The sequence below is a fragment of the Morone saxatilis genome, unplaced genomic scaffold, assembly GCF_004916995.1.
Source record: "Morone saxatilis isolate NCDOM2014 unplaced genomic scaffold, NCSU_SB_2.0 Contig11, whole genome shotgun sequence".
Lineage (NCBI taxonomy): Eukaryota > Metazoa > Chordata > Actinopteri > Moronidae > Morone > Morone saxatilis.
This window is the reverse complement of record NW_023339663.1, coordinates 10670569-10685951: the sequence shown is the minus strand read 5'-3', so window position 1 is coordinate 10685951 and position 15383 is coordinate 10670569. Positions and strand designations below refer to the sequence as shown.

At 42.1% G+C, this 15383-nt stretch overlaps 1 protein-coding gene across 2 annotated transcripts; it reads right to left on the bottom strand.

The window, feature by feature from the left end:
- Window positions 1-984: 984 nt before the first annotated feature.
- On the bottom strand, window positions 985-13980 carry tpp2 (tripeptidyl peptidase 2). Of its 2 annotated transcripts, XM_035682428.1 has the most exons (29): window positions 13744-13980; window positions 12688-12816; window positions 12376-12471; window positions 11997-12101; window positions 11740-11864; window positions 11428-11591; window positions 11083-11237; window positions 10919-10995; window positions 10701-10828; window positions 10218-10466; window positions 9979-10094; window positions 9669-9840; window positions 9398-9555; window positions 9220-9296; window positions 9009-9115; window positions 8228-8382; window positions 7989-8105; window positions 7788-7888; window positions 7605-7701; window positions 7368-7505; window positions 6970-7214; window positions 6589-6667; window positions 5079-5117; window positions 4522-4673; window positions 4329-4425; window positions 4068-4198; window positions 3533-3782; window positions 2808-2927; window positions 985-2624 (listed from the first exon to the last, which is right to left on the bottom strand). In XM_035682428.1, the coding sequence occupies exons 1-29, from the start codon at window positions 13906-13908 to the stop codon at window positions 2535-2537; spliced, it is 3834 nt and encodes a 1277-aa protein (XP_035538321.1). In that variant the 5' UTR covers window positions 13909-13980; the 3' UTR covers window positions 985-2534. The 2 variants fall into 2 exon arrangements, with proteins under 2 accessions (XP_035538321.1, XP_035538322.1); XM_035682429.1 differs by lacking the exon at window positions 5079-5117 and having other exon boundaries at window positions 2483-2624.
- Window positions 13981-15383: the final 1403 nt, after the last annotated feature.

Genomic DNA, 15383 nt, shown 5'->3' with positions numbered 1-15383 from the left:
TACTACTGCATATGTGAAAAAGTTATAACATTTTGTGGCTCCAGAGGGAGCTGCCCAAAATCTGATAAATTGACTCAAGTGACGTCACTTGAGACAAGTGATGTCACTTGAGTCAGTGTTGGTTGGGGCTGAATAAAGATAACATTTAAAAACCTGGGGGAGTAAGACAGAAGTGAGACCTCTGTAGCTGCTACTAGCGTAATACACCCAAATCTCAGACTGAACTGTCAGTGGTCGAGTTGCATTGTGGGTAATTTAGGTGACACGTTTTGACAATGATCCATCGTGAGTTCAACAGGAGTCCAAAGCTAAATCGGTGAAGTACTCTTTCAAGTTTTATAATCCATCAGAGTGAACATCAAGTCTGCATTCATTTTTAGCAACGCATTGCAATGACTAACGTGGTTTTGAGTCTTTAGAAGTTTGTAAAAAAACAAAAACATGGTTACTTTTTTTTTTAAAAGAGTAACGTTTAAAAATGCAGCTAATCTGCTTCATCAAGACTGCGTAGGTGTGATTTGATCAGATTTAATCGACAGGGGCAACATACATACAACATATAACACCAAAGCTGCGACCATGTTTTGAATGAAATATTGCTGATTCCTGATTGGTTCGCTATATGCCTGTACCACATAATACCAGTGAGGAAAGCACAGACAAAACAGCACAAACAAACCTGTCATGTGAAATAATGACAAATGAGTGTTAGTGTCAGACACAATCACTCAGTAAAAAGATGATTGAGAAATGTGGTGCTGCGGGCCTTTAATGCAGACCTGGTGTTCAGTCTGGATTTATACAACTCAACCTTACCTTGCTTAAAATAACAATATGCAAAATAATATGTAAATGGTTAGCTGTGATATGAACTATATACGATTTGTAGTAAATCCGATGAAACAAAAAACAAACAAACAAAAAAAAGGGCACGGTCCTTCCTTCAGTAAAGGTAAGTGAAGGAAAAAACAACTCATGCTTAACCCACTTTAAATGGCTATTATTTCAGTTCTGTTGTGAAGAAATGTGCATGTACACAAATATGCTCACAATTACACGTAAAGTCATTCACAGACACACACTCATGAAAATAACAACAGTGGATATCGTCAGAATCTTGTTTGGGATTAAAAATCTTTCAAATTGAAACAAACTAAAATCTGCTTCCAAATAAAACTTTTTTTTTTTCTTACATCCTAGAAGACATGCATATATGCAAAATACATCAATTAGAATAATATTTGTATTATATACCTATTGCATCTTAATATTTGTTACGTTATGTGTATGTACATTATTTTATGACACTGTGTACAAATGCAACATTCTGAATGCTGCAGAAAAATGTCTAACACTGTGTAACCATTTTACAATGAAATCTGATCTGAACATCCTAACGCTGCCCACAACTGCATCTGTTATGTTAGTGAGGTCTGTTAGATGGTCGTCAAATGTGCCGCTCAGGTAAACAGTAGTATGAAGTGGGTGGGCAAACACCTCTGGACGTAAGCAGAAGCCGAGAAAGTGTGTTTGTGGCTTCCTATTACCTGACAAGTCACTGACAGCCTGCATACAGCGAACAGATGCATCATACTACCGATACGAGCTATAAATCCACATTTGACACCAAAAGGCTGATGGGTGAAATGACTGCAAGCGGCTGAGCGCTGACTGAAGCTACTGATTCTGCAACTTCCGGTGGTCAAAACCCGCTTACGGTCTATAATCCCATCAGAAGAAGGTAAGGTACATGTAGAAAGGCACCTCAACACTGTTTTGTGTTTTGAGACTGTGTACACACGAGTCAGAGCCTAAAAAGACAGACAAGACTAAATGTTAACTTTATCAACCCGGCCTGGCTGGAACAACCAAAACACAAAGAAAAAAAAAAAAGATAGTAAGTTCTGTCCAAGCCTCCCTTTCAATTCAGGGATCAGGCAGAGTCTGCGTGCCCTCATATATCCAAACATTGTGCAGCAGCAAGTCCTCCTGTCTTCTCACTGAAGTATCATAATGGCCAGTTTTTCTCCTGCTGTCGATTTTTTGAAAGTGAGTAGATGGGGGAACAGGTTTTTTTTTTTTTTTTTTAAAGACTTAAAGTCTTTAAAGTCCACACTGGCCCTTTTACAGTATTTACACAAGACAGTTTGTTTTTTTTGTATGATATGGAGTCCGGACAGCTGAGAATGGGTGCATGTGAAAGCCTTCAAAGATGACACCAAAATAGAGGACAACGCCCAGCAAAGAAAGCATTGAGCTACAGTATCAACACGCCGTGGCAAGATTTTGAGCATAAATGTGATGTTCAACAACACATTTAAAGACAGGATTTGCCTTAAAGGTGTCAAAGACACCACACCATTTACACTCAGCGTTGTCCTTCATTTTGGTGTTTGTATTTTGAAAAACCAGATGCATAGACCATGGGACCCTGAGGGACATGATATCGAAGTAACCATGTAATGGACCGTGTGTGGCCATGCTGCTCATGCGGGTGTGTGTGCTTGTGTGTGTGCTTGTGTGTGTGTGTGCTCTTAGAATGGCGTGTAGTCTGCGGGGTACATGACAGGGAGCCAGTTCTCGCTGAAGGTGGCGCAGTGTGTCCATCGAAGGTGGCGCATGAGCTGGAAAACAAAAAAGAACGAAGTGATTCAAAATGAAACAAAGTAATACTTGTTCACAAATGCATTCTTCAGATGATTCTACTCAGGTTTTGGACTAAAAAGTAAAAAAATAAAAATAAAAAAAAATAAAAAAATATCTAGCCAGTATTTTATTATGTTAAACAGCGATCAGCCGTCTCATACCTGGATGCAGTTCCTCATGTTCTCTTTGCTGGGCTTCTCCTCCAACATCTTTGAGGCGTATTTTAAGGCTCGGCCATACATCTTGTTCACAAGAGCGTGTTTGTATGAAAACATCAACACCTGAGCAGTGGCAAAGACAGAAGACAGAAAATATATTAGCTCAGCATTTACTGAATGAGTACACAACAAAATCAGAGAAAGCAGAGGAAAGCACATTGTTTTAGTTATGATCTTCAGAAAGAGTGGTCCTTATGATAGATTATGCAATGTCCACAGGTAAGGGGACGAGAACAACAACATACATGAGTAGTAAATAACTAATATTTTTTATTTTGTAATTGTCAACAAATCCCGTAAAACCTAAACCAACAATGAATTAATCCTAATAACGTGTAGTTTGAGTAGCTGATTCCTGATGCATCTCATTCCTCTGCATCACAGACCTCTATTGTTGATCAAAAACACATCAATGAGCCACAATGTTGGTTTCCATTATTATGAGTGCCACTGACAGGACAGGGGAGTCAGATTGAAAGATGGACAAACACATTGTTTTGGTCTTTTCATGGGACTTCTTGACAATAACAAACACATAGAATATTGCCAACGTAAACCTTTAATCTCACATTGCAGATATATTCATATCAGAACACTTAACAAACCTAATTATCCTTAATTACAATGAAGAAAGTTTGGCCTTCATTTTCAAAAAACACTTTGCTCACCTTGGAGTCAGTTAGCTCCGCCCACTTCTGAACCTCCCAAAATGTATCCATCAGGGCTTTAGCCACGTTCTGCAGGGTGTCGTCAGAACTGCTGGCCACCTGTTCCACAACCTCCTCTGCTGCCGTTTGTCCCGTGGTGACAGCAATGGCGCCGTCCTGCGGCGCAGGGGGCAGCAGGAGCTGGTCCGCCAGAGCGCAGCCCTTCCTACACAGAGCGTCCAGCAGAGACGACTTCTGCTTCTCCATGTCACTGAAACACAAGTTAACACAGGTCAAACAGAGGCCACAAGCACTATTACTGGATAGTGGTAAATGCTAAAATGTAGTGTAACAGTAGCAAAAGTAGAGAGGAGTCAGCAAAACTAACTCAGTAATGCCACAGGATGTGGGTGGCTTAACGCCTCAGCTAAAGAATTTCCTAGTCCAGATACTACAAGTTTATTAGGTTTTGTGGTTAACCAACTTTTTCTTCTGCTATTGAAGGATTCTAGTGAAGTTCATATTTCTATTAGCACTATCCTCTAGAATAACATACGTCTTGATGGAAGCAGCATCAGGCCGAGGGTCTGTCTTCATGGTGAGGTAAACAGCCAAAGCCGTCTGGTCGATGCTGGAGATGACAATGTCAGCCGCTGATAACACCTCTCTGAGACGTTTTACACGCTCCTAAACACAAAAAACACCAGATGGATAAATGACTGGAAGCAGAGACCATGGCATAGTTTAGATGTTGATGATGATCCAGGGATTGAAGCTTCATCTATTTCCCTTTTCTCTTTCTGGTGCGTAGCATTACCTTTTCAGAGTCCAGCTGGTGCAGTCTTTGCACGTGCAGGGGAAGGTAATCCGAGTAGTTTTCCCTCAGTTCATCATAAATGGAGCTGGAGTCCAACCTGAACAGCATAGAGAACACGATGGATGGTTGAGAGAGAATGAAAACAATAAGAGGCAAAACAAGCAATGTGTTGAGGATGAGCTACTGTGCGCACTTTGTCATCCACTGAATCTTTAAGTCTCTCATAGCTTCTGCAAACTCCTCCTTCACGTCTTTCTCTTTGTCTCCTTCCTTGTCCTTCTCCTTCCCTCCGTTCTTTGTTTTGTTGGGAGCAGGAATTAGGTGGTAGATGACTGGAACAACATCCTGTATGAACACACACACAAAAAAAAGGTTTTACTACTCTGAATCAGCATCCCACATTCTCACCCTCTTCCTACCAATGTCATGTCCTGTGACCAAACTCCTTCTGGTTATCTCTCTTTAAGTCACTTTAAAAAAATGCCTTTTAATACCCAATACAAGTTTAAATTTGTGCTCATTACCAATTGATTGATATTGAAGATATTAATAATTTTACTGACCACCAGAAAACTCTACATCAAAGTAAATATCTACATGTTGCATATTTCAGTACAGCAGTATTGACATGCTTGGACATAATTATTGAAGATATAACAGATCCCATCTTTAGGTAAGGAATAAGCCATTTCCTGATGGTATGAGAGCAGTGGACGCTCTGTTGTACAGTGTTTCTAGCTCATTCAGTACCTTTTTAAACTTTCCTTGTCGTTTTGCAGAGGCCTGCCCCTGGTGGTCAGAATAACACACAGTAAGGAAGAGACAACACAAACACACCAAAAAGGATTCTCTCTTTCTTCATTTTATTTTTTTTATCCTCACTCAGAGACTCAGAGTCTAGTCCACCTACCTGTCACACTTTAATAATTGGTACAGTGGTAAAAATCTACCTTGTGTTCACGTCCTAACAAATCTGTGGGTTAAGCATTGCATCTTCTCTCTCAGTATTGGAAACTACAGTAAAATCTAACAAGTGGATTCACAGTGAAGCTTTGATTTGATATAGTAAAATTCTTGTGTGTATGACACTCAAATGATACAAAGATCTGCAGCAATGCAATGATGAACAATATGAAAAAAAGTGATAAATATAGTGATTTGTAAATGGGTGCTGACATTTCACAAGAAGATCTTTGCATTGGGACCACTGAGCCAAGCAAGTTCAGCCACAGATGCGTGAAAGCTGTAAAAAGGATTCAGACATATCGTGTGATATAAGACAGCCCTTGGCAGCGATGTAAAGAAGAGCACCTGCAGGCCATAGAGTGAGAATAAGCTTCAGAAAGAAAACATTTGCCATCAGATTGTAGAATGTAGTTACCTTTTTTTCCCCCTTTTAAATCAATATTTCATTCAAGTTGATTTCTGTGTTTTTCTGCACACACAGACACACACACCTCTGAGTGGTTTCATACTAGCTGTGCTAATTACGTGAAGATTTACTTCTCTCTGAAGACACATGTAAACATCCAGCCTTGTGGTTCAGATTCCTAATTCCAAAACCCAGGCATCGTATTTGCACTAATGTAAAATAAAGTTAGTAACCAGCCTTTGTGAACACCGTACATACCTGAGGCAAAGTTATTCACAGATTTTCTTTTTGGTTTCCTTCATCACTTCCAGCTAATATTTTCCCTGAAGGCCGACGATGTAAATAACGCCTGGACTCCAGTGGTTGCTCATCATGTAAGCAACCACAAATATTAGCATACTGATGAGCCAGTGTGTCAAGATCTGACAGAGTTGATGGCATGAGCAATTGTGTTTTTGGAATGATAGCAGAAGCATGGGCAAAGGCAAATGAGTGAGAAAAGGTGAAAGAAGATGGCATGCAGGAACCAGAAGGACAGCAATCATTGTCAGAAGCAACAGACCAGGCTCGGCTCAGGTCTAAAGGTGATGATGAGAAATTAACTATACAGAAAATAGAATACAGAGAAGCAACAGCAATGGAGCACTGGTCTCCCCCTCTGATCCTCAGGACCACAACTTGTTTCCAGCATGTGAAGTGAATTTCACATTTTCATGGGACACTGGCCATGGTAACCAACCAGATGTATTCTGCAGTGTAGTTTATGTGTTCACACAACAATGTGTAAACGTCCCAGATAAGAAGAGGAGACTGAAAACTACCAAGATCCTGAGGAGCAGGATTGACTACTGCTCTGGAAGATAGGGGGTAACAACAAAAGGCACTCACTGCTTTCTTGCCATACTCGCTCTTGGGGACAACCAGGGAGCCAGAGAGATAGCATCCTGGACTCGTTCCCTTTGGGATCCTGGAAAAAGGGAGAAACAAAAGGGAGAAATATAGTAATAGAGGGAAAAAGTCAGGAACATTAAACCAAATCTCATCACAATAAACCAAATATTTAAATACTTATTCAAGGAAGGTTTTTGCTAACCAAACATACATTTCCAGAAATATGTAGTATTATCCTGATTAAAGAAATTAAGGTACCCTGCTTAGTACATGAACACTGGTCCTTAACAAAGTATGGCTTTTTTGTTTTGTGCATGATAAATCATTCTATAAGATTGTACCATACAAGAGAAAAGTCCCTCGCCAAACTTGACTCACTTGTCGTCAGGCAGAGCCGTGACATAGAATGGCTGTGTGGCACCCGGGCACAAGGTAACAGAGTTTGCCTTCTTCTTGGCCATGAGGGCAGCACGGTGTGTCTCAAAGACATCTAGACTGAGTGTGGTGGACAGACGGTGAGAAACCACAAACGGCAGGTCCTTAAGGCGCTCCAGCTCGCTGGACTGCTCGTGGCGGACCTGCAGACGCACAGTGTAGTCCCCCTTTTCCAGCTTCAGAGAATACTGGAGAAGTAAAACACACAGAGGGGAGATGTGTTAGCTGATGCACAACAAGAACTTTCCTTCTTAATACTACCGCCTGAAAATGTACCAACTACAGATGTGAGTGAGCATCCGGGAAAGTAAAATGTGTTGGGGAAATGTGGCTCGGTGTACCTGGTGTGGGTAGGCGTCCCCGGAGCCCAGTAATCTCTTGTTCTGATCAAACAGCATCCAGAGCTGACTGTCAAACTCTGACTCATACAGCAGCTCACACAGCAATGGACAGCTGGGGGTAACCTCCCCACTCTTAGGCTGAGGACAGGGCAAAAGAAGATTATACAATCATATAAAAGTCTTTTTTTTAAATCTGCATTTTCCTCTCATATAAAGTGCCCTTCGTGCTGACAGTACCTGGTGAAAGCTGTAGGTGAGGACAATCTCATAGAGTTGTCTGTTGTTAGGCAGAACGTCCCTCATTCCCAGGGCTTTTATCTTTGAACTTAAGGGCCTATAACAACAACAACAACAAGGGTTAAACAATGAAGTGGCACTGATGTGGAACAACAAAATTTACATTTGTGAGCCTGCATTTACCTGAGAGGCTGAACCCAAGACTTGAGGGTGATAGTGGGGGACACCTCCTCGTACCTCAGAGGCGACGAAACATCAAAGCTCGTCACTCCCTCCGAGGCATGCTGGCAGAGAAAAATGAGGGTTACCAACAGAGAACTGATACTGTCTGGGCTGTAGTTTACTTGTCAGTGTTTCGAATCTGCGCATCTGTACTCCTCTTACTATGTGCAGGGGTGAAGGGGAAGTGCTGAGTCCATGGAACGAGATGCTGTAGTCCACAGTGACGTCACCCAGGCTCGCCCACCAGCGTGCAATGCACAACTCTACTACCCTACCTGACTGGAGAGGAGACAAAACAAAACGCAGAAATAAATCCACCATGTAATTTTAATCATGCATCGACGAAATGAGGCGACTTCCATTCCGGGCACTAAAGAACGATCTCTGGCAAAAATACGTACCAGCACAGGGAAAGCCTCAGTTAATGAGCCTCGTTCCAACAGCGAAGAGAACTTGTAGAATTCATTAGCTCTGTACGCTTTCTGCTTGACCAAGTGAACCGCATGGAGAACAAACTTTGACGACACATCACCCGAATGAGAGGTCAGTGTGATCTCTGCAGGACAGAAGCAGGGAAGATGTAAGAAAAAGGAGAAGAGAGAATGTAGAGGATGGTGAAAAACCAAGAGGTGTAACTAACTACTAAAACATGAAAGCAATTTCAAGTTAAAACTCTCCCTACTGACTTGTGGGTTATTTGATAATGCTGATGGATTAAAAAATGTTTTCCCCAGGCTATATTATACTTGTTTTGCCACATTCAACAATAAAATCAATTTAACAGCAACAGTCAAGATCAGCAGGGCAGGAGGACTGTGGGAGGAACAATCTACACTGACACTGGGTGAGGTGGCTTATACTTTTTTTTTTTTCTTTTTTTTTTTAAACACAGAAAATAAGGTTTCCAACAAAAAGGTAGTGCAAAAATGGTCCTGAACAAATTGTAAGCATTTGTGTTGAGCAATGCTGAGAACCCACACAAATAAGTGAGGCCCAACTGGAAATCTAAGGCAATATACTCTACTAAAGTCTACTAAATGTTCAGGTTATCAAAAATGCTACACTTCCATTTTATTTGATCTCACAAAAATTGGAACGGTACCATTAGTGACTGTTTGTCAATATCACTCGCACAGAAACACCCTCCATCACACACACACACACACACACACACACACTGACCTGCCCAGGAGGCTCCCTGAGGAACAGCGATGAAGTGGCGTCTGATCTGGCCTGGTCTGAAGTGGACGTCTGTGAAAGACATCTCCTGATTACGACTATCAGTCACTCTGTCAGTAAAAAAACAAGAGAGAGACAGAGAGTGGTCAGACACACAAATCTCTTTCTAGAAGAATGACAGAAAAAAAAATGCCAACATGATGTAAGAACTTACTTGGCGGGGATAATAACTGTGATTGGAACTCTGAACAGGGGGCCACAGGTAGGTGCTGCTGTATCATACCCACATACCTTAAAAGAAAAAGAAAAGCACACGTTCAAAGTGATCAAATTAACATCAACAGACTCAGAAACAATGTCTACCTGTTCTTGTTTCCCTTTCCTGTCCCTACCTCCGTGTAGTGCACTCCCTCTCTCAGTCCCACAGGATCGATGCGGACGTTGACATGGCGACACTGGTTCATCAGCTCTAGATGGGAGGGGCACTGGACCCATGGGGCAGCACATGTGAGTGCCAAGTGTAGCTGCAAGGAGATTCGCTCAGAGTTCTCTGTGACAGATGTTAGAAGAACACAGATTGCGTAAAAAACACACGCTAAAATAAAATATTGTAAAAGCAAACAAAACATGGCTGCAGTGAAAAGTATGCAATATGAAAAGTACCTGTGTTCTCTGGGAAGATGGGTTCAATCCCGACTCCATGATCTGAGGGTGCAAGAATTTGGGCTGGGTCCCTGAGGTAGATACCTCTTTGTGTTCCCACACTTACTGAGAAGCCTAGGTGGCTTGTGGGTAAAGAGGCGTGTTGAGTGAGGTAGTCTAATGCCTTGTCCACCTGAGAGGAAGAAAGGGAGTATGTTACTGGATGGCACACAAAAAATGCAAATAAAGAAATCAATTACAAGAGAAGAAGATGCCAAGAGAAGAGACAGAAAAGGAACTGTATGCCCTATGGCAGCTATAGTCAAGTTACCTGGATAATTCCATGTCCCTGTGCAAACACCTCAATGTCGTCAACCTTCAGAGCTGTGTTTTCTAGCGCTCTCCTGACCGCAGGAACAGAGGGAACAATGCCGTTCTGCTTCAGTCCTTTAATCACATAAAAAAAATTTTTTTTAAAATCACATACTAGCATCAGATTTGCATTCGCAAACGCTTCCATAAACGCAACATATCTCCAGATCCAGTATGAGTCCATGAGTCTGAACGCACCTGAGAGGATTAGTGCGATGCCTCCACAGGCATTAGGAGACGACATGGATGTGCCGTTCATCAGCTGGGTACCACGGAGAGTCCAGTTGGGTACAGATGCAATGGCGCCGCCAGGGGCACTGATGCTGACCCCCAGGGCCCCGTCTGTACTGGGGCCCCTGGACGACCAGGTGTACTGGTTGGGAGGCAGTTTCTCCCTCAGGGAATACTCTGCCACCATCATGTCTGGAGTCACATATGCTCCAACTCCTGGGGAGGAACAGAAGAGAGCAGGAATTAAAGCAACATGTAAAGAGAACTAGGGCTTCACAACATAAAAGTTTTACCATCATTGCCATTTAAGTGTCCATGATTAAACATACATACTTTAACATCAAATGCTGTGTTTCTATCTTTCCTGCTGTGAATCTCCAGTGTAATCATGGCTGCATACATGCATTTGAAGATGTAGAGCCCAAAGATTTTAAAAATCGGTGTTTGTACCTATGACACTGCCGGTGGTTCCCCCAGGGCAGCCGACCGTGGAGAGACACGGGCCATTGTTCCCCGCACTCGAAACAAACATCACGTTATGCTTCTGCACTGCCTCTGTGATCACCTCACAAATCCTCCTGGAAGACAAATTGACAAAAATCAGTGAAGGTGTACCACTCAAAATAAGTGGCACCCACACAACCACACCCCCGCGGTGCAATACTTACCCCGAATTGGGCCAGTGGGTTGCTTCCCCGTAGCTATAGTTAACCAGGTCACACTTGTAGTTGATGACTTCAATCATCTAGGAGTGACAGGAGAGATGAAAAATTAAAAAGGGTGACAAAAAAAAAAGTAGGCAAACTGCTAATTTATATTCAACAAGGCCTACCGCACGGATGAGTCCTGTGCCAGTTTCCATGGTGCTAAGTCGGGTGTCTCCAATCTTTAGAGCGAGGATTTGGGCACCGGGGGCCACACCGTTGCGCTCAGGTTCCTCTGGGAAGTAACCTGCTGCAATGCTTGCCACATGTGTCCCATGAGCCCCTTTAAAATAAATTTTTAAAAAAAGGTACACAGCAAGTTACACAAAAGAATACACTGTGGACTTCTACACATTATGCAGCCTTAACTCGCAGAGCTGCCATAATTCACTGTTACGCTGAACATCTTTTTGTGTTAAGTGACTGAAGTATATGAAGGAAGGAGATGGATTACATGCTTTCAGACATTTTACCTCCACTGGTGACGATGCAGAGTGTGTTTCCCTCATCATAAATATTGACAGAGTAGTTAAGCATCTCAGCAATTCCTAACGTGGCATACTCTTGCGTCTCTCTGTACGAGCACAGCACAGTGCACTGGGACAGCTCTCCACACTCTGAAGTGTCAACTACAGCCCTAAAGAGAACAAACAGTAACAGACAATGTGAGGGATAAATAAAGTGGTAGACAGTGAATAGGAAACATTAAAACAATGTAATATGTATAAATATATAGACAGATAGATTAATAGATAAGATATAAAGAGGATAATAGTTTGGCATACCTCCATGTGACTCCGTCGTGCCAAAGCACACAGTCATATACAGGACCGGGATCGCTGTACTTCTTTTCTAGTGATGCCAGCAGCTCTGATTGACTCTGCAGCTCTTCTTTCTGCAACTTCTCCATCTGATGAGAGGAAGCAGGGTGAAGGATACATGAGAGAGAGACAGAAGTACAGAGAAATCAAGTTAGGAAACACTACATTACTGCGACTAGCAACTGCATGCACACAAAGAAATCCACGTTTGTAGTTCTGACCTGTGAGGGTGTTGGGTGAGAGAGGTCAAACTCTTCCGTCTTGCGAGAGACCTCAGCAAGCGCTGATCTGTGTGGTGGGTCCCACATCTTCTCCTTACGCTCTTTCTAGTAGACAAAAGTGCCATAACAAAAAAAAGTACTGTGAGAACTTCCACAGAAGATGGCAAGCAAATATATTTTCCTTCATTTTATCTACAGGATTCTGACAATATAAGTTCTTGTTTTTGGAATAAATTCATACCAAGTAGAGAGGCTACCAACATGGATGGGACATACAACCACACCAAAGGACCTAACCACATCTAAGCTTGTGTTTGGGGCAGCTGCAAAACCAAACCTGTGATAGACCTAGGACAGTAATAATGTCGTGTCTTCCTACCTGTATTCTTTCTTTGAGAGCCTTAGGGAAGAACTCATAGCCATTTTTAACTCCAATGCGAAACTTCCCTGATGGATTGACCCAGGCAGGAGGAATCTGAAAGACATAAAAAGACACAGTGTGAGACCAATACGAAGGAAAATACATCAAAGTGCAGCTCTAAAGCTCTGGTCAAGCCAGATTTGTACATACTGGATCAATGAAAGAAATCCTTACACATAATAAAATACCTGTAATGGAATATTCCCCATGTAACAGCTGTTATTCGTTTACATTTTTTCAGTCTTTATGTCAAAAAAGGTGTGTACTGACCTTAAGCGTTCTACCAGAAAGGCCAGCGATTGTCCCATCTTTAGGCTCTGCCACTGTGGTCATGTTCACGTCACCGCTGCCTGTTGTATCGATGATGTCGATGATCTTTGGCTTCCCCTCAGGTGTGACCTGAAGAAACAGCAATAAATAAATAATCAATTAAGAAATTCAGGCTGAAAACAATGCAAGGTAACAGAGATCAGACCAGAGACGACTGTGGACATCACAAACCAAAAAATAAATAAATCATAAAGCGTCATTTTGAATCTGAACCTTGAATTTCCCTCAGGATAAATAAAGTATCTATCTAATCTAACCTAATCTGAAGTTGTAATCTACAAACATGAGGAGGGAACAAACTTCCAATGCAACAACAATCTCCCTCTTTACACACACTTGTTTACACACACACACACTGCAGGGGTCAGATTCAGTCTGTGCCCTTTTAATCACAGCTGAGTCAAAGTGGTGGAAAATAATGGTTGACCTCAATTTACCGTAACGTTAATCACCTCTTTACAAACACATAACCGTATAGATATCTCATTAAGTTACTGTTACTGTGCATCTAACTAATGTTAACTGAGAGGTTCAGTGTGACTTGGCACTTAACATGTCGGTTCGCTGGTTACAGCTCACTAACCGAGAACTAACTAACATACTATAGCTGCTAACCGCTGAATATATTAATATAAATTAAAGTTCACAAGGGCCAAACTGTTTGTAGCCGTACTGCCAGCACATACTGTAATTACTGAGGAGATGGAAAGAAAACCGAAGAGGACAAATTCACGCTAACACGCTAGCACGTATAACACACCGAAACCCGATTTGACAGCGGGAGAAAAAATGTTTTCCATCAACTACACGGTGTTGAATTAATTGTCATAAAAGCTATAAAGCAAACTGTCCCAAGCAGACGCTGTGTGTATGCATTGGTGCTACTAAACTAGCAGCTGCCGAGTACAAATGAAGTGAACCATTCGGGGCCTTTAGCTTTGTTAGCGGACACCAACTAGCTCGCAGCTAACGTGAGGCAGCCGGTCAGAGGTTCACCTGCATGCCGGGGGCCCCGGGGTCCACGCCGGTGTCGAGGATGGCGATGAGCACCCCTCGGCCATCGTACTCGGGGAACCGGGTGAGATAGGACGTTGCGCCGGTTTCTTTTTTGGGGAGCAGGCCGTGGAAGGGGAACGGTTCTTCGGTAGAGTGAGCAGCCATGATCACAAGAGCGACAATGAAAACAAAGCAGCGAAATGGGGAAGAGAGAGAGAGACACGGTGGGAGAGACGGGGGAGGAGAACTGGTTAAAGGGGCAGTGCGGGTCTCTCGTTGCACGGCCACATTTCTCTGGAATCTATATTTAGCTTGCCATTATTAAAAGATATTATTAAAAGTTTCATATTTCATATATTATCACTTTATTTTGCTGGTTTGTGTGTGGCAGTTTGCTCAAGCTGATTGTTAATTTAAACACTAAACACAAACTGAAATGAGAGATCTTGAGGAGGTACTGCGTTTGACCAAAGTTTGGGGCCATGTGACAATATCTGGTCTTGTTAGTAGTCAGGGGTTATGATCACTCTAATGTTTTTGCCCCAGAGGCCACAGTTTTGCATTGGGGTTTTATATATAACATCTATTGCATGCACTGTTAGCTGAGCTGTCTTTAAACTTCAAGAACAAAATAATTCATTAGCAGCTTGGAGAATCATCAGGACATGTTTGATCTCAGGAAATCCAATCAGCTTATAATCAAAAGCCTAGAGGGCTTATCCTCATCCTTGGTCATTTACATACTGTAAAAGGCCCTGCACTCAGCACACCCATGGTTCAGATGATTCACTGACTGATCAGATGTCTTCTCAGTACTAATGGTAGTTGATTGACGTCTCCTTCACTGTACTGTTATAGGCTGAGAAAATGATACTTATTTGTTTAGTTCAAGCTGTGTACTTCCTGACTAATTTAAATAGGACCAAATTGCTATGAATTCTGGCTAAATTAAGACCTTTTTTTTAATCTATAACCTCTCAGCTCCCTTTACTTCAGCAGTCTTCTGGAAGAATGCAACAACTACAAGGACATGTTTACAGTGTTCAATACAAACAACTTCACTAGCACATAATCTCAATACAGTGCAGACTTGTATCAGGGCTGAGATGTTATAGACTCTTAATGTAGCAGAGCTCAGTACTTCTGCTGACTGTGTCTGAGGATAGTTTCCGCAGGCAAACAGAAACAACAGACGACGTCCTCGCTGCTGTATATTTCCAACTTTCTTCTTAGGCCAAAGGTCAAAAATTAAGACTAAAATATCCCCAAGACCACAACCTCCATCCTGTAAATCTTATAGTTTGGTTCACTGGCGATAATTGCACACTAGGTGGTGCTATTATACTCATAGTTGTGTAAATGCTGCAGTTACTCTGGGTGCTCTTTCATCCCAATGGCTTACTACATTAAACTGAAGTCATTCATAGAAAAGTTTGGAAGTGCTGCTGTTACAAATCAAAATAAATGGATTTTGTGCCGTATTGCAGTTAACATAACATGGACATTGATGTCAAAAGTTTATGAAAACAAGTCTTCATGCTAAGAGAACCACCTGTCTGACTCTCTGAGGGAGGCGTTGTAGAGATTGATGACCACAGGCAGGAATGATTTCCTGTGGCGCTCTGTGGTGCATCTGGGGG